Source organism: Mobula hypostoma, chromosome 2, assembly GCF_963921235.1.
Source record: "Mobula hypostoma chromosome 2, sMobHyp1.1, whole genome shotgun sequence".
In the NCBI taxonomy this organism is placed as follows: Eukaryota; Metazoa; Chordata; class Chondrichthyes; order Myliobatiformes; family Myliobatidae; genus Mobula; species Mobula hypostoma.
Window position 1 is genome coordinate 225,832,643 of NC_086098.1, and position 20,889 is coordinate 225,853,531.

The window sequence follows — 20,889 nt, forward strand, 5'->3', positions numbered from 1 at the left end:
GTCAGGACACCATGACTACCTTTAAATTCCACTTTCGCAATACTTTCATCACCATCGTCCAGTGCTTTATGTTTCAGCTTATTAAAAAGTCTGACTGATTTCTCCTTAAGTGTAAGATAGGGGAACACCACGCTTTGTACACCCATCAATCCACTCAAGCAATAGACTTTCCATTTTATCCATTATTGGATGCCGACTAAAAGAGACCATTTTGCTACGAGCAGAACCAACAGTGACATCAGCAGCTTTCAAGATTCTTTCTCTCTGCGTGTAAATAGTGCGAATGGTGGACGCAGGCAAGTTCAACGCGTGGACAATGTCCTTACTTCGTTGACCACGATCAAAACACTTAATTACATCCAGTTTTACGCTAAGCGTAACACCCTTACGAGCTCTCTTAGGCTTTTCCGATACCTTAGAACTCATCTTACTAATGGATGCACAAAATAAATTGAGATAAAGCACAGATGCTCACAGACACGTGTTTAAGCTATGGCAGCTAGAATGCAGTGCTGGTGGAGGAGCTTGGCTGCTCGAGGCATGCGCTGCTTTTTTTCGTGAGAGGGAAAACACTCTTCGGTTAGCAAAAACAGGTTACTAATGTAGGTCTTTCGTAATAGCGAGCTATCGTAAAGCGAACATTCGGAAAATGGGGGCCACCTGTATTTATTGAGATACAGTACGCATTATGCCCCCGGCAATCCTCTGATTTAATCCTAGCCTAATCACAGAAAAATCTACAATGATCAATTAACGTACCAGCCACTAGGAAACCGGAGCACCCAGAGGAAACCCATATTGTCACGGGGAAAACGTGCAAACACCTTACAGTCAGCGGCAGGAATTGAAGCTGGGGTTGCCTGTACTATAAGGTGTTGTGCCAACCACTAGGGTACCGTGCCACCTTTATCCAAATAAATTCGGTCATCAGGGAATTCAGCATTAATTTGCATTCTGTAAATTTTGACTATTGTGAAACCTGAGAAGGTTTGGGTGGTAAAAGTTTAAAGCAGATTTTGGAAATGGTCTGTGTTCAGCTGTGGATCAGCTGGTTAGAAACATAGAAAACCTACAGCACAATACAGGCCCCTGCCCACGAAGCTGTACCGAACATGTCCTTCCCTTAGAACTACCTAGTACCTGCAGTCAGTGGTCTAATGATGAACTTGGAGGGCAGGCAAGAACAAAAGTCCTGATGTCTTGGTCTTCCTACACACTGAAGCATTAAGTTCACAGTGCATCTTGTGTCCGTGACAAATTCCTGGCTGGAAAGTAGTCTTGGTTGACTGGCAGACCTGGCTCCAGGCAGGGAGGATTCCACAGCAGATCATAGGTGCTGGCAGGCCCCGACTGGTACCCTAGAGGGAGCAGTAGTTCCTGGAAACATTCAGCCAGTGGGCTGGGGAAAAAGATTCCAGATGTCTATCCTAATTATGCCTCTCAAAATCTTAAACTCTATCAGGTCTCACCTCATTTTCCACTTTGAGAACAGTCCAAGTTTGTCCGACCTTGTAGCTCATCCCTCTAATCCAGACAGCATCCTGATAAACCTCTTCACCCTCTCTACTGTCTCCACATCCCTCCTGTAATGGACAACGAACAATGCTCCAAGTGCAGTCTGACTAAAGATCTGTTTGGCTGCAGCGTGACTTCCTTACCCTTGTCCTCAATACCCCTGCCAACGAAGATGACTTTGCGATGAGTGTTAACCATATCCACTTTCTCTATTGCACTACTCTCAGTGAGCAATGGACTTGGACTCCAAGATCCCTCTGTACTTCAATTCCAGTCAGGTGCCTGACATTAATTGTATACAGATGGCCCTCCTTATCCGTGAGAGATTTTCTGGGACCCCTTACGGATGCTCAAGACCCTTATTCAACTTGTCTAAATGCGGTGGACCTTAGGACCCAGTGGAACCCCGGACCTTATTTAACCGGTCTCAGTGCAGTGGGCATTAGGACCCGGCGGCGGAGCTCTGAATCCACAGTGTTTCTTTTCATGAAAATAATCACGACCGTGATTTAAAATAAAGTGGAAATAATAAAGCGATCAGAAAGAGGTGAAACACCATCGGTCATTGGAAAAGCGTTAGGCTACAGTCGGTCAATGATCGGAACAATTTTAAAGGATACAGTGAGAAAAGCCCTGCCCCAATTAAAACTACAATTATTACTAAGCAACACAGTGGTTTAATTATTGGGTTTTGGGTTTTTGATTCTCCACATCAACCCAGCAGGGATGGAGAGCGCTCGGGAGCGTTCTGTCACTGGATCGAACTTGGGAATTTCCGTCCCGAGCCCGGCGCTGAAACATACGTTTCTTAAGTGTTTTATATGCATAGAAAGGTAAAATATATATTAAGACAAACGTTTGAATAACTGACGCTAAATAATACCGGATGTACCTGCTCCGACTTAAAGAGAACTTCTGTTTTTTTTTTTCTGATCCCGATCCACGATAACCTACGCACATCCCCCCCATATACTTTAAATCATCTCTAGATTACTTATAATACCTAATACAATGTAAATGCTATGTAAAATAGTTGTTATACTGCAATGTTCAGGGAATAATGACAAGAAAAAAAAGTCTGTTATATGTTCGGACAACAAGTGCTGGAAGAGCACTTCCGGGTTTTCTTGATTCGTGGTTGGTTGAGTTCGCGCATGCGGAACTCGTGGATAAGGAGGGCCGACTATACTTTCTCCTTTCATTTAATCTCCCTTAGTGCAACACCTCACACTTGCTCGGATTAAACTCCATCTGCCATTTCTCTTCCCATTTCTGTATCCCACTGTATTTTTAGTCCTTTACATTATCTGCATCTGGCTAACCTACCCATCAAGCGTATCATAACAAAAAAAAAATAGGATTATAATGGCATTTGAAGATCAGAAGGAGAAAATTTTAACTATTCTAGTGTCAATGTTTCTGAGAGCTATCTGGAAGAGAAAGATGGAGAGAAATAACTGTCTTCTGATGAATTGTGGGTAAGTAAATGCTTCAGTTCAACTCCAGTAAGGGGGGAGACCCAAACCTTTCAAGTCAAGTAGCTTTTTATTGTCATTTCGACCATAAACTGCTGGTATAGTACACAGTAAAAATGAAACAACGTTCCTCCAGGACCATGGTGCTACATGAAACAACACAAAACTACACTAGACTAAGTGAGACAACACAAAGCTACACTAGACTACATAAAGTGCACAAAACAGTGCAGGGCAGTGACCTTGTGCACTGATTATAATACCTTCAATAATTGCTTGCTCAACCCAACTACAAATGCCACAACCAGCTTAGCAACAAGCTACTTGTAATATCACCTGTCTATGCAATTATTATTTTACCTACCTAATCCTGCCCCTTTCCTCACTCCCATCGCCAGCATTTCCTGAGACTTATGTCCTTGTTCGAATTTTAATTTTTCTGCTTGATTTCACAATGCCCAAACAAGCTGCAGTTCATTCAAGAATAATCTGTTAAAATTGATGGCTCAGTGATCTTTCTCATTAGCCCATGTAAAATTTTAATGTATGATACACAAATGTACACATCCAGATGTTTCACTCCATCCACATCAGTTTGTAATCCTTTGTTCCACCACATGTACAGTCTTTTCTCTGTCTCCAACTTTCCTTTGCTCCAGCTGAGGGACAATGGCATTCAAACCTGTCCAATCTAGCAAAATCACCCATCCCTGAAAGTGTCTCCTGTGCTGTTTGCCCATAGCTATTCATTCATGGCAGTATAGTTTGATGGAGTCTTGTTAACTGGGGGGGCGGGAGGGAGGGAATATTAGGAGTAGAACAGAAAGTAGAAGTGGTCATTTCAGGAGTCAGGAACCAGTAGAATACCACTGCCTAATCCACAGACCAAACCTTTAAGGAAAGTGTAAACACGAGGATTTCTGCAGATGTTTGAAATTCAAGCAATGCACATCAAAGTTGCTGGTGAACGCAGCAGGTCAGGCAGCATCTCTAGGAAGCGGTACAGTGCCAGAAACGTCGACTGTAGCTCTTCCTAGAGATGCTGCCTGGCCTGCTGCGTTCACCAGCAACTTTCATGTATGTTGCTTTAAGGAAAATGGTAGTTATTGCTTCTATCTTCTGATGAATTGTAGATAAGTAAGTGCTTCAGTTCAACTCCAGTAAGGGGGAGACCCAAACCTTTCAAGTCAAGTCGCTATTCAGTAATTGTAACTTTCTAAGTACTGCATAAATAACATTGATCAACTAATCTGTTGTACAACTACTAATCTAAACATATCGGTTTGAACAGTTCATATGGATGTGTTTTCCAATCACCATATGGAGATGTCCTTGCATCACTTCAGTCTGACTTGTATTGATTCCTTATCTGTACAGCTAAATGGTGAAAAGTTGGGTTTGGGCCTAATTTAATATTCCTTCAATTTCCACAAATACCATTTTTAGCTGAAGTTGCAGGTACCGAAACTTGGGTGTTAACTCCTTTGTCTGTTTGTAGGGCACTTCAGTTCTCTAAAACTGATTCCATTTTTGTAGATGGCTGCATCTGATTGCTTCACCTAATTTTCTACATCCTTCATTTTTCTAGGAATTTTGACTGTAGCAGTATCTAGCATCTGCATCTACTTTCTATTTAAAAACTCGGGTCCATCAGATTTGCATTTTACATTTGAATTTGCTGGAAATAAGGGAAGTGTAGCATTTGATTCTTTAAGAATAAATTAAACAGGTAATTTTAAATGCAGAACCATGGGATTAATTTCTCTTCAATTGCTGGTAGGTGTGCCTATTTGAAAAACGGAGCTGGATCAGGTTATTCGGGTTAATGTAGTTGGGAATGGTCTGCCCCTGCCTCACTCACTGGACAAGCCAATTACCAGAGCCGTTCCAGCAAACTTGGTTCTTGAGCTTTACTCTGTCATGCTTATGTCTCATACATTTTCTCCAGAAACAGCAGAACATGTATCAGAGCTACATGAATGTGCGATTAGACCCCCCTTGCACCAACACCACCGCCTGCTCTGACTACTTGAATAACCCAGATGTACGGAGGGCTTTGCACATTCCACCGTTTGTGCAAAACTGGGAGATGTGCAGGTAAAATCTTGTCTCTTGCATTAACTGCTTGGATTTGCTCATAATTTGGAATATTTATCAGAATTCCTTGTGCTTGCCTGTCTTTGTGGTTTTGTATGAGCAGTGTGAACTGTTTTGGGAGGGCTGTGTTCCTATTAATGTCTCCCTGTAAAAGTAGATGTATTTGGTAGATTACTCAAGTCAAGACAGCGACAGTCTAAAAGTTTGATCACAAATGGAGTCTTGCAAGTACTCCACTTGTAAAGTAAGGACAGTGATCTGTGCAAGATTTTGAAATGTCCACATTTAATGTTATAGGTGACACTTGGTGTATTGTAATGGTGTGCACACATGCATGTTGAGTATGCCATTACAATGTTCTCCTGTAAGAATGGAGTAATTACAGCAAGCTAGTGTTTATCCGGAGCTTGTGCACCCAAATTTTTCATGCATCTGGCAGACATTTGAAAGCATAATGTAACTCTCACTTCAGCTAGCGGCTTAATCTAGGGAAGACAGGCCTCGGCCTGACCAAACTTAAGAAATCTTGTTTGGGTGGATGCTGTGTGATGTGTCCCCTGTTACAAATCAGTACCATGAAATAACAAACAGTACACGATATGTGATTGAACGATTGAGCTTTATCATTCTTAATTTGACTATATGGTTGGTAAAGAAACAAAAAAAGAAGAGGGCCCGTTCTCGTGAAACAGTCTAATGTGCAACGTTGGAGCTCGTGGTTTGGTCTGCTGGCTTCCTGTCGACCTCCGAGCATAGCCGACCCTCGCTCCAAGTCACTCCGTCCGGTAGTCTACCAACTCTCTCCATTCGCGTCTTCTCATCTCTCCCTGACAAAAGACCCCGAAATCCTTTCTCCCAGACCTACAAGAAAGAACAACATCCCTCTCATTAGATAGCACACATTCCAAAGCCCCATTATCTGTAGTCATGACCCAAACATTGCTGCTACAGAGAAACCATTACATTAGCAGTGAAAACTTGCAACAATGTAAAATTTTACATTTTATTGTGTAGCGTTAAAATATAATTGCAATGTAAAATGTAGATATTTAAAAAGTAAGGAGATGACATAGCTTTGTAATTTATTTAAAGGCTTGCGTTTAGAGTTCTCATGTTATGTACACCAGTTGTGTTTTTTTTTACCAATTCTCATGTAGCTAGCACCTGGCTCCAATACACTCACTGGCCACTTTATTAGATACATCTCATTAATGCAAATATCTAATCGGCCAATCGTGTGACCGCAGCTCAATGCTTACGAGCATGCAGACATAGTCAAGTGTTTCACTTATTGTTCAGACCAAACATGAGAATGGAGAAGAAATGTGATCGAGGTGACTTTGACCGTGGTATGATTGGTGCCAGACGGGGTGCTTTGAGTATCTCCGAAATTGATGATCCCCTGGCATTTTCACTCGCAACTGTCTCTTAGAATTTTAGAAGGGGTGCAGAGGAGATTTACCAGGACGCTGCCTGGATGTGAGAGTGTGTCTTATGAGGAAAGATGGAGTGAACGTGGGTGGTTAAGGATGATGGGAGGCGACTTGATAGAGGTGTATAAGGTGAGAGGCATGGATTATTTAGAGAGAGCACAGTAGCAGGCCAATCTGACCCGGCAGGCCCACAGTGCCCGACTACGCCCATGTGAGCAGATAACCACCTAACCCGTATATCTTCAAAATGTGGGAGGGAACTGGAGCACCCAGTGGAACCCCGACCCTCGCAGTCACTGGCTGCACCGACAAACCTGTAATTGAACCAGGGTTGTTGGTGCTGCAACAGCTTTACGCTAACCTCTATGCTGCTGTGCCGCTGCATTCCGTCAGCGGGCATATGGATCACGGGAAAAAAAAGGTTTGTGGTGTCATCAGTTCTTCTTCTAGAGATTGGGATTATACCTATACTGAGTACATCTTCATTGACTGATTCTGGGGTAACTTTCGCAATTTGTCATTTTGGAAAACAATGGCACTGGGAGGGTTTTCTATCCAGAATTACTCTTGAGTAGCTTCATTGACTATGAAGTCTTGTAGGAGCAAAGGTTAAAATAGCTTCCATTGCTTTGATACCAAGCATGAATGTTTTGAACACATTCTTCTGATTTCCTAGAAGTGGTTGATAAAAGTTGGTGGGGGGGGGTGGTGTTCCACACACTTGACTGAGAATGACAGTATTATGAAGGGTGGTTATACCATGCTTTCTCACTCTGCACGTGAAGAATGCGTCTGGTCCACCCATAGTGTGAATATGAGTATGTCATTTATGTCTTTACCGAGATGTCTATGCTTACCAAGAATTCATCCATATGAAATGTTGGAATGACTATTACTTCTGACAGTTCATAAGATCCTATTCAAAGCTAGGAAGTGGTTTTTCCTGGGAAGTCTGTTTTCGTCCCGTGTTCTCGAAGACTCTTCGTAAGGGAGTCCTCCTACCATTTGATTACGTGAACTTTGTTTTTTGTTCCCATCTAGTGCCGAAGTATTTATGAAATATCAAGTTCTCTACCGTGACATGAAGGATCAATACCTGAAACTATTGGCTGCCAGGGTAATTAAAATCCTGTTTTTTCCGTTCTGCTATTTTATTCTAAGTAGGCCACTAAGCTAGCTTTTGGAAGGGGAAGTTGGACTTTACTGGTGATGGCGCTGTAAATTATCCACAGTGCAGTGGTGAGTTTCTCCCTTCCTCATCTGTCTGATTGATTTCTCAATGCAATTTAGTGATACCATGCCCCTTCTGCCTGCCTACTATGGTGGTATATTTAAGAAAGGAAGTTCAGCGCTTTGGAAAAGTGGAAATTTTGGCCTTGTAGTGTTCACTTCCATTTGCAGCAAATGCAGCAGCCCATGCTTGCATGCAGAAAGAATTGGACAATGGTTGGGTGATTTGATAACTGGCATTGTAACAGCAGCACTATACAGGTGTCAGGCAATGACCATCTCCAACAAGAGTCTAATTTCCTACTATTGACTTTCAATGCCATTTCCAGCACTGAACTAGTTGACCAGAAATTACTGACTGTGAACATGTCAGATACTGGAGTGGGTGCCTAAATCTAACTTTCTGCTATCTATAAAACAGCTCTGGATGAATGCAGTACCAATGACACTCGAAAATCTCAGCATTATCCCAGGACTCTTGTCTAGCAACCCATCCACCCGCATATTGCTTCTATCACTGATGCACAGGAGCTGCAGCACGACACATAACTTGCAGCCTCCACTGCCAAGAATGTCAGTGATAGTGGGCAAGACCTGCAGATCATGCACCATCCTGATATGTAAATGTATTGCAGATCTTTTGTTGTTGGATGTGTACCTTGGAGTTCCCTACCCAATAGATGGAAGCAAGAAGCAGTGCAAGAAGATGGCATGCAAGTAGCACAGAAACGAATAGTGATAGCTGAAGGAGGAATATTAGTCAAGATGCTGGGATAACTCCTTGTCCCAACTCTAATAGTTCCTGTTGTAAATTTGGTTATCCTCACTGGCATGGTCACAAACCAAATCTGGAAGAGTCTTTTATATCCATAATTTACTTCCCATTACACAGCTGCCATTTAGGGCAGCAGTGAAGGTCCTCCATCTCTGGCGGTGTTCAGGGCTTCCTTCGTCTTGTCAGTAGCTTCCTCTGTTTTCACTACTGTCATGCAAGTCCCAGGTGGAGACGCGGGAATACTGTTGCACTCAGATTGCTGTTTCCATAACAGTTTTGTTTTACCAGTCAGGGTGGTTTGTACCCCTGAACCTGGAGGTCTGGCCTCTACCCTCTGAACGTTATTGCTTTGGCTCTTGGTAGGGTCACCCATGCCAAACAGGTCAGACTCTAGCCAGCATAGCTGTCTGGGTCACTGAGGCACGCAGACCTCCCAACCATGACAAGGTTGTGGTCCTTCTGGAGAATATCCATTACAGTTATCATTTGCTGTGTTACGACATACTTAAATTCACTCATATATTCAATGCTTAATAAATAGTTAACCAATAGTTAAAAGTGGTTGTGAACCAAGTGTTGGAAAATGAGCACTAGTCAGAATTCGTACAGCACATAAATGGGTCCTTCAATCCACTGAGTCCACCCTGGTCATCAAAACCCATCTATACTACTATAGTGTACCACGACTTGGCTCACAGCCTCTGTGACTATGATACTTCTGAAGCACGAGGGTGATCTACCTTTAAAATATTCAAAAGCTCTTCGGCTAATGACCCTCTGACACAAAGAAATCTGCCTTATCACTGTCTTAATTGGGTGAACCCTTATTTTTAAAAGTGATTGCAATTCTAGATTCTCTGAAAAGAGGGAATATTCTCTCTACTTGTTGAGACTAGCCAAGGTCTTGTATGTTTCACCAAGACCCTCTTGCCCAGTACTCTAGATGTGGTCTCACCAATTTCCTGTATAACTGAAAATATAACTTGTATTTTTGCCCCTCAGTTTTTAAAAAAAAAACATTGTCAGTTTACATAATTATTTATTGTAGCTGTAACCTAGTCTCTCGTGAACCATGCATTAGGGCATGCTCTGCGTCAGTTTTGCAAACTCTCACCATTTTAGAATTGTTATTTTCCTGTCAAAGTAGACAAGTTCATGTCTTTGTATGCCAGATCCTCACTCACTCACTCACAATGTATTGATTCTCCTTTGTAGCCTCCATGTCTCTCCTTCACTATTTGTTTTTCCCCTGTCATCATCATCATCAAGGTTACCTTTGGTGTCTTTACCAAGTGTTTTTTAAAAATGTGTGGAAGGACCCTGCTTGAGGCAACACAGTAGAATAGGCATTGGTGCGTCACTTTACAGCGCCAGCTGTCAGTCAGTGGGTGCCATCCCGAATCCGGGCTTGGCGGCTATGCACCTCCATCTGCTTCGATCTTGTGCTCTTTTTCTGGCCTCAGCATAACTCAACCCAGTCCATTGCCTCACATTATCGTACCAAGTGGTTCACTGCCTTCCTCTTTCCCTCTCTCCTTCTATCATCCCTTCCAATAACAAATTCTGCAGTCCACTACCTCTTAACAAGTGCCCGGCATATTCCAGCTTCCTTTTCTGCACATTCTTCAGCAGCTCGTTTTCTCCTCGCTCTCTTCAACACTTCCATATTACTGACCTTCATCCCCCATCTAATTTTTTGCATTCTCCTTAAACACCACATTTCAAATGCCTCCAGTCATCATTGCACTTCCTTGTATAAGGTCCACGATTCGACTCCATACAACAGACTGCTCCAAACGTAGCATTTCCAAATTCTACAACGCAGCCCAAAGTCCAACCTCTTGCCACACAGCACGTCACTCAGGCTCCAGAACGTTGATCTTGCAATCTCAATTCTTCGTGCCAGCTGTAGGGTCAGGATATGTTTCCTGCTGCTGTCAGTAAAGAGTTTGTACATTCTCCCATGACCTTGTGGGTTTCCTCTGGCTCCAATTACCATCCACATTGCGAAGTTAGGGTTCTTGAGCTGTGGGCATGATGTGGTGGCACCAGAAGCTTGGCCCAGTACAATCATCTGGGTGTGTGCAAACAACAGATCTTGCTGCATCCTTCAATGTTTCGATGTGCATGTGACAAATAAAGCTCTTTGCTAAGTTTACTGAATACCCTTCTATATCTTAAATTCCAAGGATTTTAGTAATTGCACTTTATTAGCCTTTTCTTCCCATTGCAACATTGTGTTGGCGCCCAGTATATATTGGAGTAGTCAAGTCATTTAATGGTTACCTTGTTTGCAAGTCATGTTTGAACAACTGTGCCTATGTTGTTTTTAAACTAATATATTCTTTATATGTATAGTCTCTGTAAGACTGTATATAGTCTATAATGTTATTTTTTTCCTTTAATCCTGTTTCAGAAATACCGAATCCTAGTGTATAATGGGGATGTGGACATGGCCTGTAACTTCATGGGAGATGAATGGTTTGTGAATTCACTTAACCAGGAGGTAAGGTTATTTGTGGTTTGGCATTTGTTCCATTCATCAGGGTTAGGAGGCCCCAGGTTGTTTGCTAATGTGTATCCAATAGCGAGTAACGCTTGGGGCTTATACAGAGTGTGGGGGATATGCAGAAATGAGGAAAGTAAGACAATTCAGGTACAAGTGTCGCACAGTTATATTGTATGTAAGTGAAGTGTTTCATGTCCACGAATATAGTAGACGTGGTAACTGCAAATCACTGCAGTTCAAAACTAAACCAGTGAACTGGAGCAAGAGCAGTGGTTATGATAACCTTTCCCCTATCTTCCACCACCTTGCCAGTGTTATTAACCTAAAAAATTATAGTGCTTAGTAAATAACTGCTTTTGAACCTTGTGAAGTAGAGAATATTTCATCTTTGTAAGATGACAGTATGATCAGATCTTTTATTTTTAAGAAATAACAGTTGGTCAGGACAGCAAAGATTAGTGCATGCACCCAACAAAAAGAGAAATGGGGTTTTGATATGATTACCCTACAATAGATTGCACCTCCAAGTGTGGCACTGTGCTGGACTGCAACAGCTTTTTATTTTTGGCTTCCAAGTCTCTGGCGTGAGTCTTTATTCTTTATGATGCTAGAATGCTGCTCTTTGAGCTATAAATGTCTTCATGCATCTATTGGGCTTGGAATATCTATGAAAAGACATTGGGAGTGCTGACGAGGTGTAATAGGCTAAATAGGGAAGTAAAAGCTCATGTAAAAGCAAAAGAGAGCATATGACAAAGCAAAAATTTGTGAGAAGACAGTATTGGGAAGCTTTTAAAACCCTACAGAAAGCAACTAAAAGAATCATTAGGGAAGAGATGAAATATGAAAGCAAGCTAGCAAATAATATCAAAGTGGATAGTAAAACCTTTTTTAAGTATGTTTTTTAAAAAAAAAATGAGAGTGGATATAGGACCGCTAGAAAATCAGGCAGGAGAAATAATAATGGGGGCCAAGGAGATGGCAGATGAACTAAATGAGTATTTTGCGTCGGTCTTCACTGTGGAAGACAGTAGCAATGTGCCAGGTGTTGGAAGGGTGTGAAGGAGGAGAAATGAGTGCAGGTACTATTACAAGGGCGAAGGTGCTCAAAAAGCTGAAAGTCCTAAGGGTACATAGGTCACCCAGACCAAATGAACTGCACCCTAGGGTTCTGAAAGGGGTAGTGGTAAAAATTGTGGCGGCATTAGTAATAATCTTTCAAAAATCATTGGACTCTGGTATGGTACCAGAGGCCTGGAAAATTGCAAATGTCACTCCACTGCTTAAGAAAGGAGGAAGGCAGCAGAAAGGAAATTATAACCAGTTAGCCTGACTCTAGTGTTTGGGAAGATGTTGGAGTCAATTGATAAGAATGAGGTTATGGAGTACTTGGTGAAACAGGACAAGTTGGGGGCAAAGTCAGCATAGTTTCCTTAAGGAAAAATCTTGCCTGACGAACCTGTTGGGATTCTTTGAGGAGATTACAAGTATACGACAGATAAAGGGGATGCAGTGGATGTTGTATATTTGGACTTTCGGAAGGCCTTTGACAAAGTGCCACACGCAAGGCTGCTTACCAAGTTAAGAGCCCATGGTATTACAGGAAAGTTACAGGCATGGTTAAAGCATTGGCTGATCGGTAGGAGGCAGTGAGTGGGAGTAAAAAGATCCTTTTCTGGTTGGCTACCACTGAATAGTGAGTGTTGAGGAAATGGGTAGGCTGCAGAGATTAGGAGAATGGACAAGAAAGTGGCAAGTGAAATACAGTGTTGGAAAATGCATGGTCGTGCACTTTTGTAGTAGGAATAAATCTGCAGACTATTTTCTAAATGGGAAGAAAATCCAAAAATTTGAGATGCAAAGGGACTTGGGAGCCCTTGTGCAGTACACCCTAAAGGTTAACTTGCAGGTAGAGTCAGTGATGAGGAAGGCAAATGCAATGTTAGCATTCATTTCAAGAGGTCTAGAATATAAGAACAGGGATGTGATACTGAGGCTTTATAAGGCATTGATGAGGCCTCACCTTGAGTATTGTGAACAGTTCTGGGCTCCTCACCTAAGTAAAGATGTGCTGGTATTGGAGACGATTCAGTGGAGGTTCACAAGGATGATTCAGGGAATGAAAGGGTTATCATACAAGGAACGTTAGATAGCTCTGGGTCTGTAGTCGCTGGAATTTAGAAGGATGAGGGTTGGATCTCAGTGAAAACTTTTGAATGTTGAAAGGAGTCTAGGACAAGAGGGCACAGCCTCAGGATAGAGGGCCATCCATTTAAAACAGATGCGGAGAAATTTCTTTAGCCAGAGGGTGGTGAAGTTTTGCCATTTATCACCACAAACAGTAATGGAGGCCAGGTCATTGGGTGTATTTAAGGCAGAGCTTTATAGGTTCTTGATTAGACACAGTATCAAAGGTTACAGGGAGAAGGCTTAGGGTGTGGGGAGAAAAGGATCGGCCAGAATTGAATGGTGGAGCAGACTCGATGGGCCAAATGGCCTAATTCTGCTCCTATGTTTTATGGTCTTAAATTGCTTTCTACTACATCATTAGAAAGCATGACTTATTTTATTCCATTTGGAGAACAAATACAAGAAAAGAAATGGTGTTCTGGGGAAACTGAGTATTAATGCAAACCATTCCATTTGTTGTGTGTAACCCAGCATAATCAAATCTCTGGTTGTACATTTCCAGTAAACAACAATAAGAGCTGGAAATAGCTCAGCATCCAGTAATTAGGCAGCCAGTGAACAAATTGCCATGTAGCAATAACAGGTCCAATTCACCCCACTGTTGCAGGAGTCAGACATGAGCAGTCTTGAATGCAATGGTTTAAATTCTGACTGTAGAAAAACCATTTGTCCAAAATTCTGAAAAAAAATCGTTGACCATGTGGCCCTGCTTGTGAACACAGTGTGTCTAACTTTGCCAGTATCCACTCCTGGGATCTGGTTGCTTTGTTATGAAGAATCTACAGAGTATTTAAATGAAGTCAGGTGGACAAAGAAACAGAAGGAACTGTGGGTTGGAATACTGTAATCTGTGTACATCTTATTCAAGCTATTTCTGCCATGAGCAAAGCTATGATAGGATCATCTGAATTCTTTGTATTGTATTGTCAGACTTGATTTAAGGTAAAGGAGTAAAAGAGTTGTCATTGCTCTGTGAGTGTTCAGTGTGTTATCCATATACATCCGTTTCATTTTCCACACAGGTCCAAGTGAACCGCCGGACTTGGTTATACAAAGATGAGAATGGTGATCAGGTGGGAGGGTTTGTCAAGGAATTTGCCAACCTTGCTTTCCTGACTGTAAAGGTACATCCTTTCAATGAGTTTGTGAATTGTCAATAAAAACACTGCTGGGGATGCTTAACAAGATCTGGGAAAGAGAAAGAGTTAATGTTTCATATCAAAAGCCTTTCACTGGAAGCGGGAAAAGTTTATATACAAGTGCAGAGCCAGGGATAAACAAGGAGGAAAGATTAGATGGAACATCAAGGGACTAACACATCTTAATCATGGCTGATCATCCATAATCAGTACCCTGTTCCTGCCTTCTCCCCATATCCCTTGAGTCCACTATCTTTAAGAGCTGTATCTAACTCTTTCTTGAAAGCATCCTGAGAATTGGCCTCCACTGCCTTCTGAGGCAGAGCATTCCATATATCCACCACTCTCTGGGTGAAAAGGTTTTTCCTCAACTCCGTTCTAAATGGCCTACCCCTTATTCTTAAACTGTGCCTCTGGTTCTGGACTCCCCCAACGTCGGGAACTTGTTTCCTGCCTCTAGCGTGTCCAATCCTTTATAATCTTATATGTTTCAATCAGATCCCCTCTCATCCTTCTAAATTCCAGTGTATACAAGCCCAGTCACTCCAATCTTTCAACATATGACAGTCCCGCCATCTCAGGAATTAACCTCGTGAACCTACGCTGCACTCCCTCAATAGCAAGAATGTCTTTCCTCAAATTTGGAGACCAAAACTGCACACAGTACTCCAGGTGTGGTCTCACCAGGGCCCTGTACAACTGCAGAAGGACTTCTCTGCTCCTATGCTCAACTCCTCTTGTTATGAAGGCCAACATGCCATTAGCTTTCTTCATTGCCTGCTGTACCTGCATGCTTACTTTCAGTGACTGATGAACAAGAACACCTAGATCTCGTACTTCCCCTTTTCCGAACTTGACACCATTCAGATAGTAATCTGCCTTCCTGTTCTTGCCACCAAAGTGGATAACCTCACATTTATCCACATTAAACTGCATCTGCCTACTCACCCAACCTGTCCGTCACCCTGCATTCTCATAACATCCTCCTCACATTTCACACTGCCACCCAGCTCTGTGTAATCTGCAAATTTGCTAATGTTACTTTTAATCCCTTCATCTAAATCATTAATGTATATTGTAAATAGCTGCGGTCCCAGCACCGAGCCTTGCGGTACCCCACTAGTCACCGCCTGCCATTCTGAAAGGGACCCGTTAATCCTTGCTCTTTGTTTCCTGTCTGCCAACCAATTTTCTATCCTTGTCAGCACCCTACCCCAATTCCATGTGCTCCAATTTTGCCCACTAATCTCCTATGTGGGACCTTAACAAAGGCTTTCTGAATGTCCAGTTACACTACATCCACCGGCTCTCCCTTGTCCATTTTCATAATTACATCCTCAAAAAATTCCAGAAGATTAATCAAGCATGATTTCCCCTTCGTAAATCCATGCTGACTCGGACCGATCCTGTTACTGCTATCCAAATGTGCCGCTATTTCATCCTTTATAATTGACTCCAGCATCTTTCCCACCACTGATGTCAGGCTAACTGGTCTATAATTCCCTGTTTTCTCTCTCCCTCCTTTCTTAAAAAGTGGGATAACATTAGCTACCCTCCAATCCACAGGAACTGAACCTGAATCTATAGAACATTGGAAAATGATTACCAATGCGTCCACGATTTCTAGAGCCACCTCCTTAAGTACGCTGGGATGCAGACCATCAGGCCCTGGGGATTTATCAGCCTTCAGTCCCATCAGTCTATCCAACACCATTTTCTGCCTAATGTGAATTTCCTTCAGTTGCTGTGTTACCCTAGGTCCTCTGTCCACTAATACATCTGGGAGATTGTTTGTGTCTTCCCTAGTGAAGACAGATCCAAAGTACCATTTGGATTCGTCTGCCATTTCTTTGTTCCCCATAATAAATTCACCCATTTCTGTCTTCAAGGGCCCAACTTTGGTCTTAACTAATTTTTTCCTCTTCACAAAACTAAAAGCACTGCCCCATTTTTTTTTTATTTTTCAGGCAGGTACTGATAATGGTTCTGATGTTACCATTAATATCTCTTCTAAAACCACTTATCTCTTGTCCTGTTGGCATTCAATTTACCTTGCATCATCTTTTCTTCCCTGCATCCGAGTTAAATTCCCTCCCTTTGCTTGTTGCCCCCAGCTATGTACTGGTTTAAAACTGATGAGTTGTCCAATTCTGATGTTGATACTATCTCCCTCATTTGCTGCTGATGAGCATTTACAGCATTTTCTGTTTTGTTTTTCAACTCCTAGCCTTTGCAAACATTTTGTTTCTAGTTTAGCATGACTTTTAACTCCATATTATATTCATATTCTTTGGATCCTTCCATTGGAGGATTATAAGGCTGGAGAGTTTGTGGATGTACTGAGAAATGGTGATTTGAACATGAGAACATATAAACAATTCTACTAATATTCCCTAATTTCTCCACACCACAGGATACCATGATTTCAGCCCTTGAAGTGTTTTTACAGAATTTTTTTTTTTTGCCTACATTTTTCCTCTTTAAAATGCAACTTGAAACCTATCTCTGACCAGGCATTGTCCTGGTGTCAGCTTTTTGTCTGACATCTTGCAGAATGTTTACCTTTGGAAAGGTAGTCCAAATGCATGTTGTCAGAGGGTTGAAAAGGGAAACCATTGGTTATCTTCGTATGGAGAATGGTTACTGAAGGCTGAGAGAGTTGGCAAGTCTCTACCCTGAATGTGTTTGGTTTGTTAAGAAGGGACGTAGTAAAGGGTTTGAGGAAATAAGTGTATTTGGGTAATGAAGCAATGCCTTGCATTACTACTCCATTTCACTGTGAACATTTTTATTTCTCAGGGAGCAGGTCACATGGTGCCATCGGACAAACCAAACGCAGCCTTTACGTTCTTCAGCCGCTTTTTGCACAAGGAGCCATATTGAGACAGGACCAAGAATTCTAGCACAAAGCATTAAAATTAACATTTCTGAGCAAGTGTGCACTTAGGTAGGGTAGGGGTTGGAGTGTGCTCTGAGGCAGTATCCAAAAACATTGAGTTAATGTGGGGAGCAATTTCCAAAATGTCAGCTTCGCCCAGGAAAAAAATACTATCTCAGAACCCACTCCAGCATAGTTTTTAATGGAGAAATATTAAGCACTCCCAGGTGTCGTTGTACAATTATTGGCATACTCCAGAGACTGATCTGCCTGCAATTATGGATATACTCTGCAATCAAAATCTATTTCTTGATCTTGTTCAGAAGCCTAAATGAATGTAATCTAGATGATGGTTTATCTGATTGAGAGAATGAATGATATTATAATTTCAAATGAACTGCAAATTCCTTTGTATCAAAACAATGAGGCAAATTTCTTGCAAGAAGTGTAAATTTAATGTATGAAAAGGAAATCATGATTTCAAGTTAGCTTTAAGGTTCATGCCACTAAACTATGTTTGCATTTCTGATATTAGCAAGCACAAATCATTTAACAACTGCTAAATGTTCTCCTGTAAATCTGGACCATAGGAAAACTCTTAATGTACTATCAGACCCACACTTTTTGTTTTAATTTTATAATTTTACTCTCTTAATTTTATTAAGAGGTGCCGATGTTTACTACCTTTTGATAAAGTGTTTTCCCAATTTGAATACACAAGAAGTTGTGACATTGTCTGAAAGAGCGAAGGTAATATTTTCAGTACTAACGCAAACCAATTAGTTATCTACTTGAAAACGAGAGTCTGTGGGGAATAAGGTGATTATTTTTTTTCATATATTGCTAGCTCAGGTTTGATAAGGTGATCAGTTTTTCGGCACATCTTAATTGGATGAAATTGATTTATTTTTGATGTGGTTTCCTCTTTTAGAAAATGAGGAAGAATATTGGTATCATTCAGATAATGGAACGGTGAAGCAGACACTGCCTTATTGAAGGCTTTCTTCTAGTTCCAGGGTTTCAGCTTCTCATTATTTTTCCTCTCTAACAGCTTTACCTATTCTGTAGTTTTCATTGCTTGGCTCCCCAGCATGAAATTCAAGTTGGTTAATGTCTTGGTCCTTAATCTCAAGATGAAGTTGAGTGCCAAGAGCCACCACTTTCTCCTTCACATCTTTTAATGTCTTGGAAAGGCTTGAGAAACCATCAACAAAGTTGGGACAAACTTTCTTCCAAGCACAACTCATTTGTTTGCTTTAGCTCAGTCCATGCATCTGCAGTATTCCTTACTGCATTGTAAAAATTTGATTTCCAAAGTTCCCTCAGTCTTCTATTGCATTGGTCTTAGTTGCAGTTTACATCTTGATCAGTTGGCTGTACTGTTTGGTGACAAATGGATAAAAATTATCTGAAAATGGAGGATGCCCCTAGGCATTATCAAGTATTAAATAAAATCTTGAATTGTAAATCCTTGGAAGCACAGTATCTCCAATTTTGGAATAAAATGGTTCATAACCAGTCTTCAAAAAGAGCCAATATCACCCTAGCTGTTCTGTTGGATTACCAAATGACTGAATGATTTCCACATCCCAAAGGTTCTTGGACTGATAAGCAGGCAAATGGTTAAGTCTGCAGTCTCCTGCAGCATTTCCACCAAGCCAATGGATCAGTCTCTCCCACAACAGTCTTTTTCTCCCTTGTAGTGTAAATTGGTTTGGGCCATTACAACTCAGTCTCATCCATTTTGAAAACTTGTTCAATATAATAAATATTTCTGAAATTACTTGAGCCAAAGCATCAAGAAATTCACTCACTGCAACAGGTTGAGCACTCTAATATTATGAACACTAGCTCTTTAAATCTGTTAAACCACCCTCTATTTGAAGCAAATTCTTCACTTTAATTACTCTGCATTTTCAAATATATGAACAGGCATTTTGCTTTATCTTTAATAACCATCAGGCTGACAGATCTTCAAGCCAAATCACCAGAAGATTTTCCATATCAATTATCAAGCTGCTTTGAAATGATTGTAGCCTGTATCAGGGCTGATTCTTAACATGCTCAAGAATGAGTGCTTTGTCTTTTATGATGGGGTGTCATTTTGAATAACTGAAACCCAATGTTTTGACAGTTTGCAATGGCATGTTCTCCCTTTTTGTTTTAATTGTATACATTTTTTAATTTCCATTGTGATGGTTTTCCTTTTGAATGACATACCATCACGTTTGTCTTTCTTGCTTTTTGGGGGGTACTATAATGGCAAAATACTAACAGTTACACGACATGGTACCTGTACAGTATAAAGAATCTCAAACACTGTTCCCCATATGGCACTCTCAAGATGGCTAGTGTTGTATGGGAGGCTGAAGCTGTGTTACTGTTAAGTGGATTTATTCATGCAACGTCTGAAGAAAACTGGTGTTGGTAAGGATGAATGTGTGTACATAAGTCAGACATTTGAATTGAGAGCTTGTTTGTATAGGTAGTCCATAAATCTGGTGTTGGTATATTGGCCTTCCCTTAATTTCCCAGTATTTTCATGGATTGGGCAGAGTGGATCTAATGTATTCCAGTTTTTCCTAAGTGGAAGGATCCTGCTTAAGAAACACCGAATTGGGAAGTTAATCATAAACTGTCCCTTTCATCCTTAAGAAACCAAGTGAGCGATACTAACATTTTTATTACACATTTGAAGAAAGTCTGCATATCTTGAGATTAATACCTTCTTCCAAAGCAAACATGATCAAAGATATCACAGATGTCTCCTCTGAAATGATTTAGTGAACTGTGATATCTTCGATCACGTTTACTTTGGAAGAGAGTAACAATCTCAAGGTGTGCACACTGTTTCTTCAAATGTGTAATAAAAATGTTGCTATTGTTCACTTGGTTTCATAAGGATGAAAGGGACAATTTATGATCAACTTCTTTAGACATTGACTGTAAGCTTTGCTCATCCGCTACATTTTCCTCTACTGCTTTTGTTGTACAACCTTTCCTTGCTGCCTTGGGAAAACCTTGAATTACCTGTTTCACTCTGTCTGTCTCCCTCATCCCCAATTTACTCTCCCACTATTGATATACTCAGCTACAGGAAGTGGACTACACTGGCTTGGAAATGAATCTAACGTGCACAATTTCCAGATTCAAGTGTGCAAATGGCAGGAACAGCAAAGATAACAATAAATGAATGAGCAGCACCACAATGGAGGAGGAATAATGTATGTAATGACTACATTCACTTTTCCCCTTGATCCATAAATGTGTCTAGGCACCACCCAGTCTATTTCAGTTGACTTTATTTTGTTGTAAAGAGAGGAGAACATTAGATTCTACAGCATTTCCCTGGAGATCTAAGCACTTTACACTATAAATGTACTTTTGTTAGTTCGGGTACTACTGTGGCAAAATGTCAAAAAATGTATGCACAGCCAGCACCTAATAACAGCAAATGAGTTATCTGGTTAATCTAGTTAGTAGTGTTAGTTGAGTGAGGAACATTGGATAAACACCAGCAAAACTCCTTCAGCTAGCACATTGGAACTTCTTGTGTACAGCTGGTGTTAGGACCTTGGGGTTTAATGATTGAAGCAAATAAATATATTTTTTAATCTCAGTGCCTTTCTGGTTTTGATTTATTTTGCA

The 20,889-nt window shown here is 41.1% G+C and overlaps 1 protein-coding gene across 2 annotated transcripts in view; it reads left to right on the forward strand.

Moving 5' to 3' along the window:
- The window catches only part of ctsa (cathepsin A), a 59,565-nt gene extending 39,625 nt beyond the window's left edge, over positions 1–19,940 (forward strand). The window contains exons 11-15 of one of the 2 annotated variants that reach the window (XM_063041564.1): positions 4,939–5,087; positions 7,562–7,637; positions 10,942–11,031; positions 14,247–14,348; positions 17,163–19,940. In XM_063041564.1, the coding sequence (XP_062897634.1) occupies positions 4,939–5,087; positions 7,562–7,637; positions 10,942–11,031; positions 14,247–14,348; positions 17,163–17,246 (501 nt within the window). In that variant the 3' untranslated portion in view covers positions 17,247–19,940. The remainder of the gene's footprint in view (positions 1–4,938; positions 5,088–7,561; positions 7,638–10,941; positions 11,032–14,246; positions 14,349–17,162) is intronic. The other variant, XM_063041563.1, reaches the window with a different exon arrangement.
- Positions 19,941–20,889: the final 949 nt, after the last annotated feature.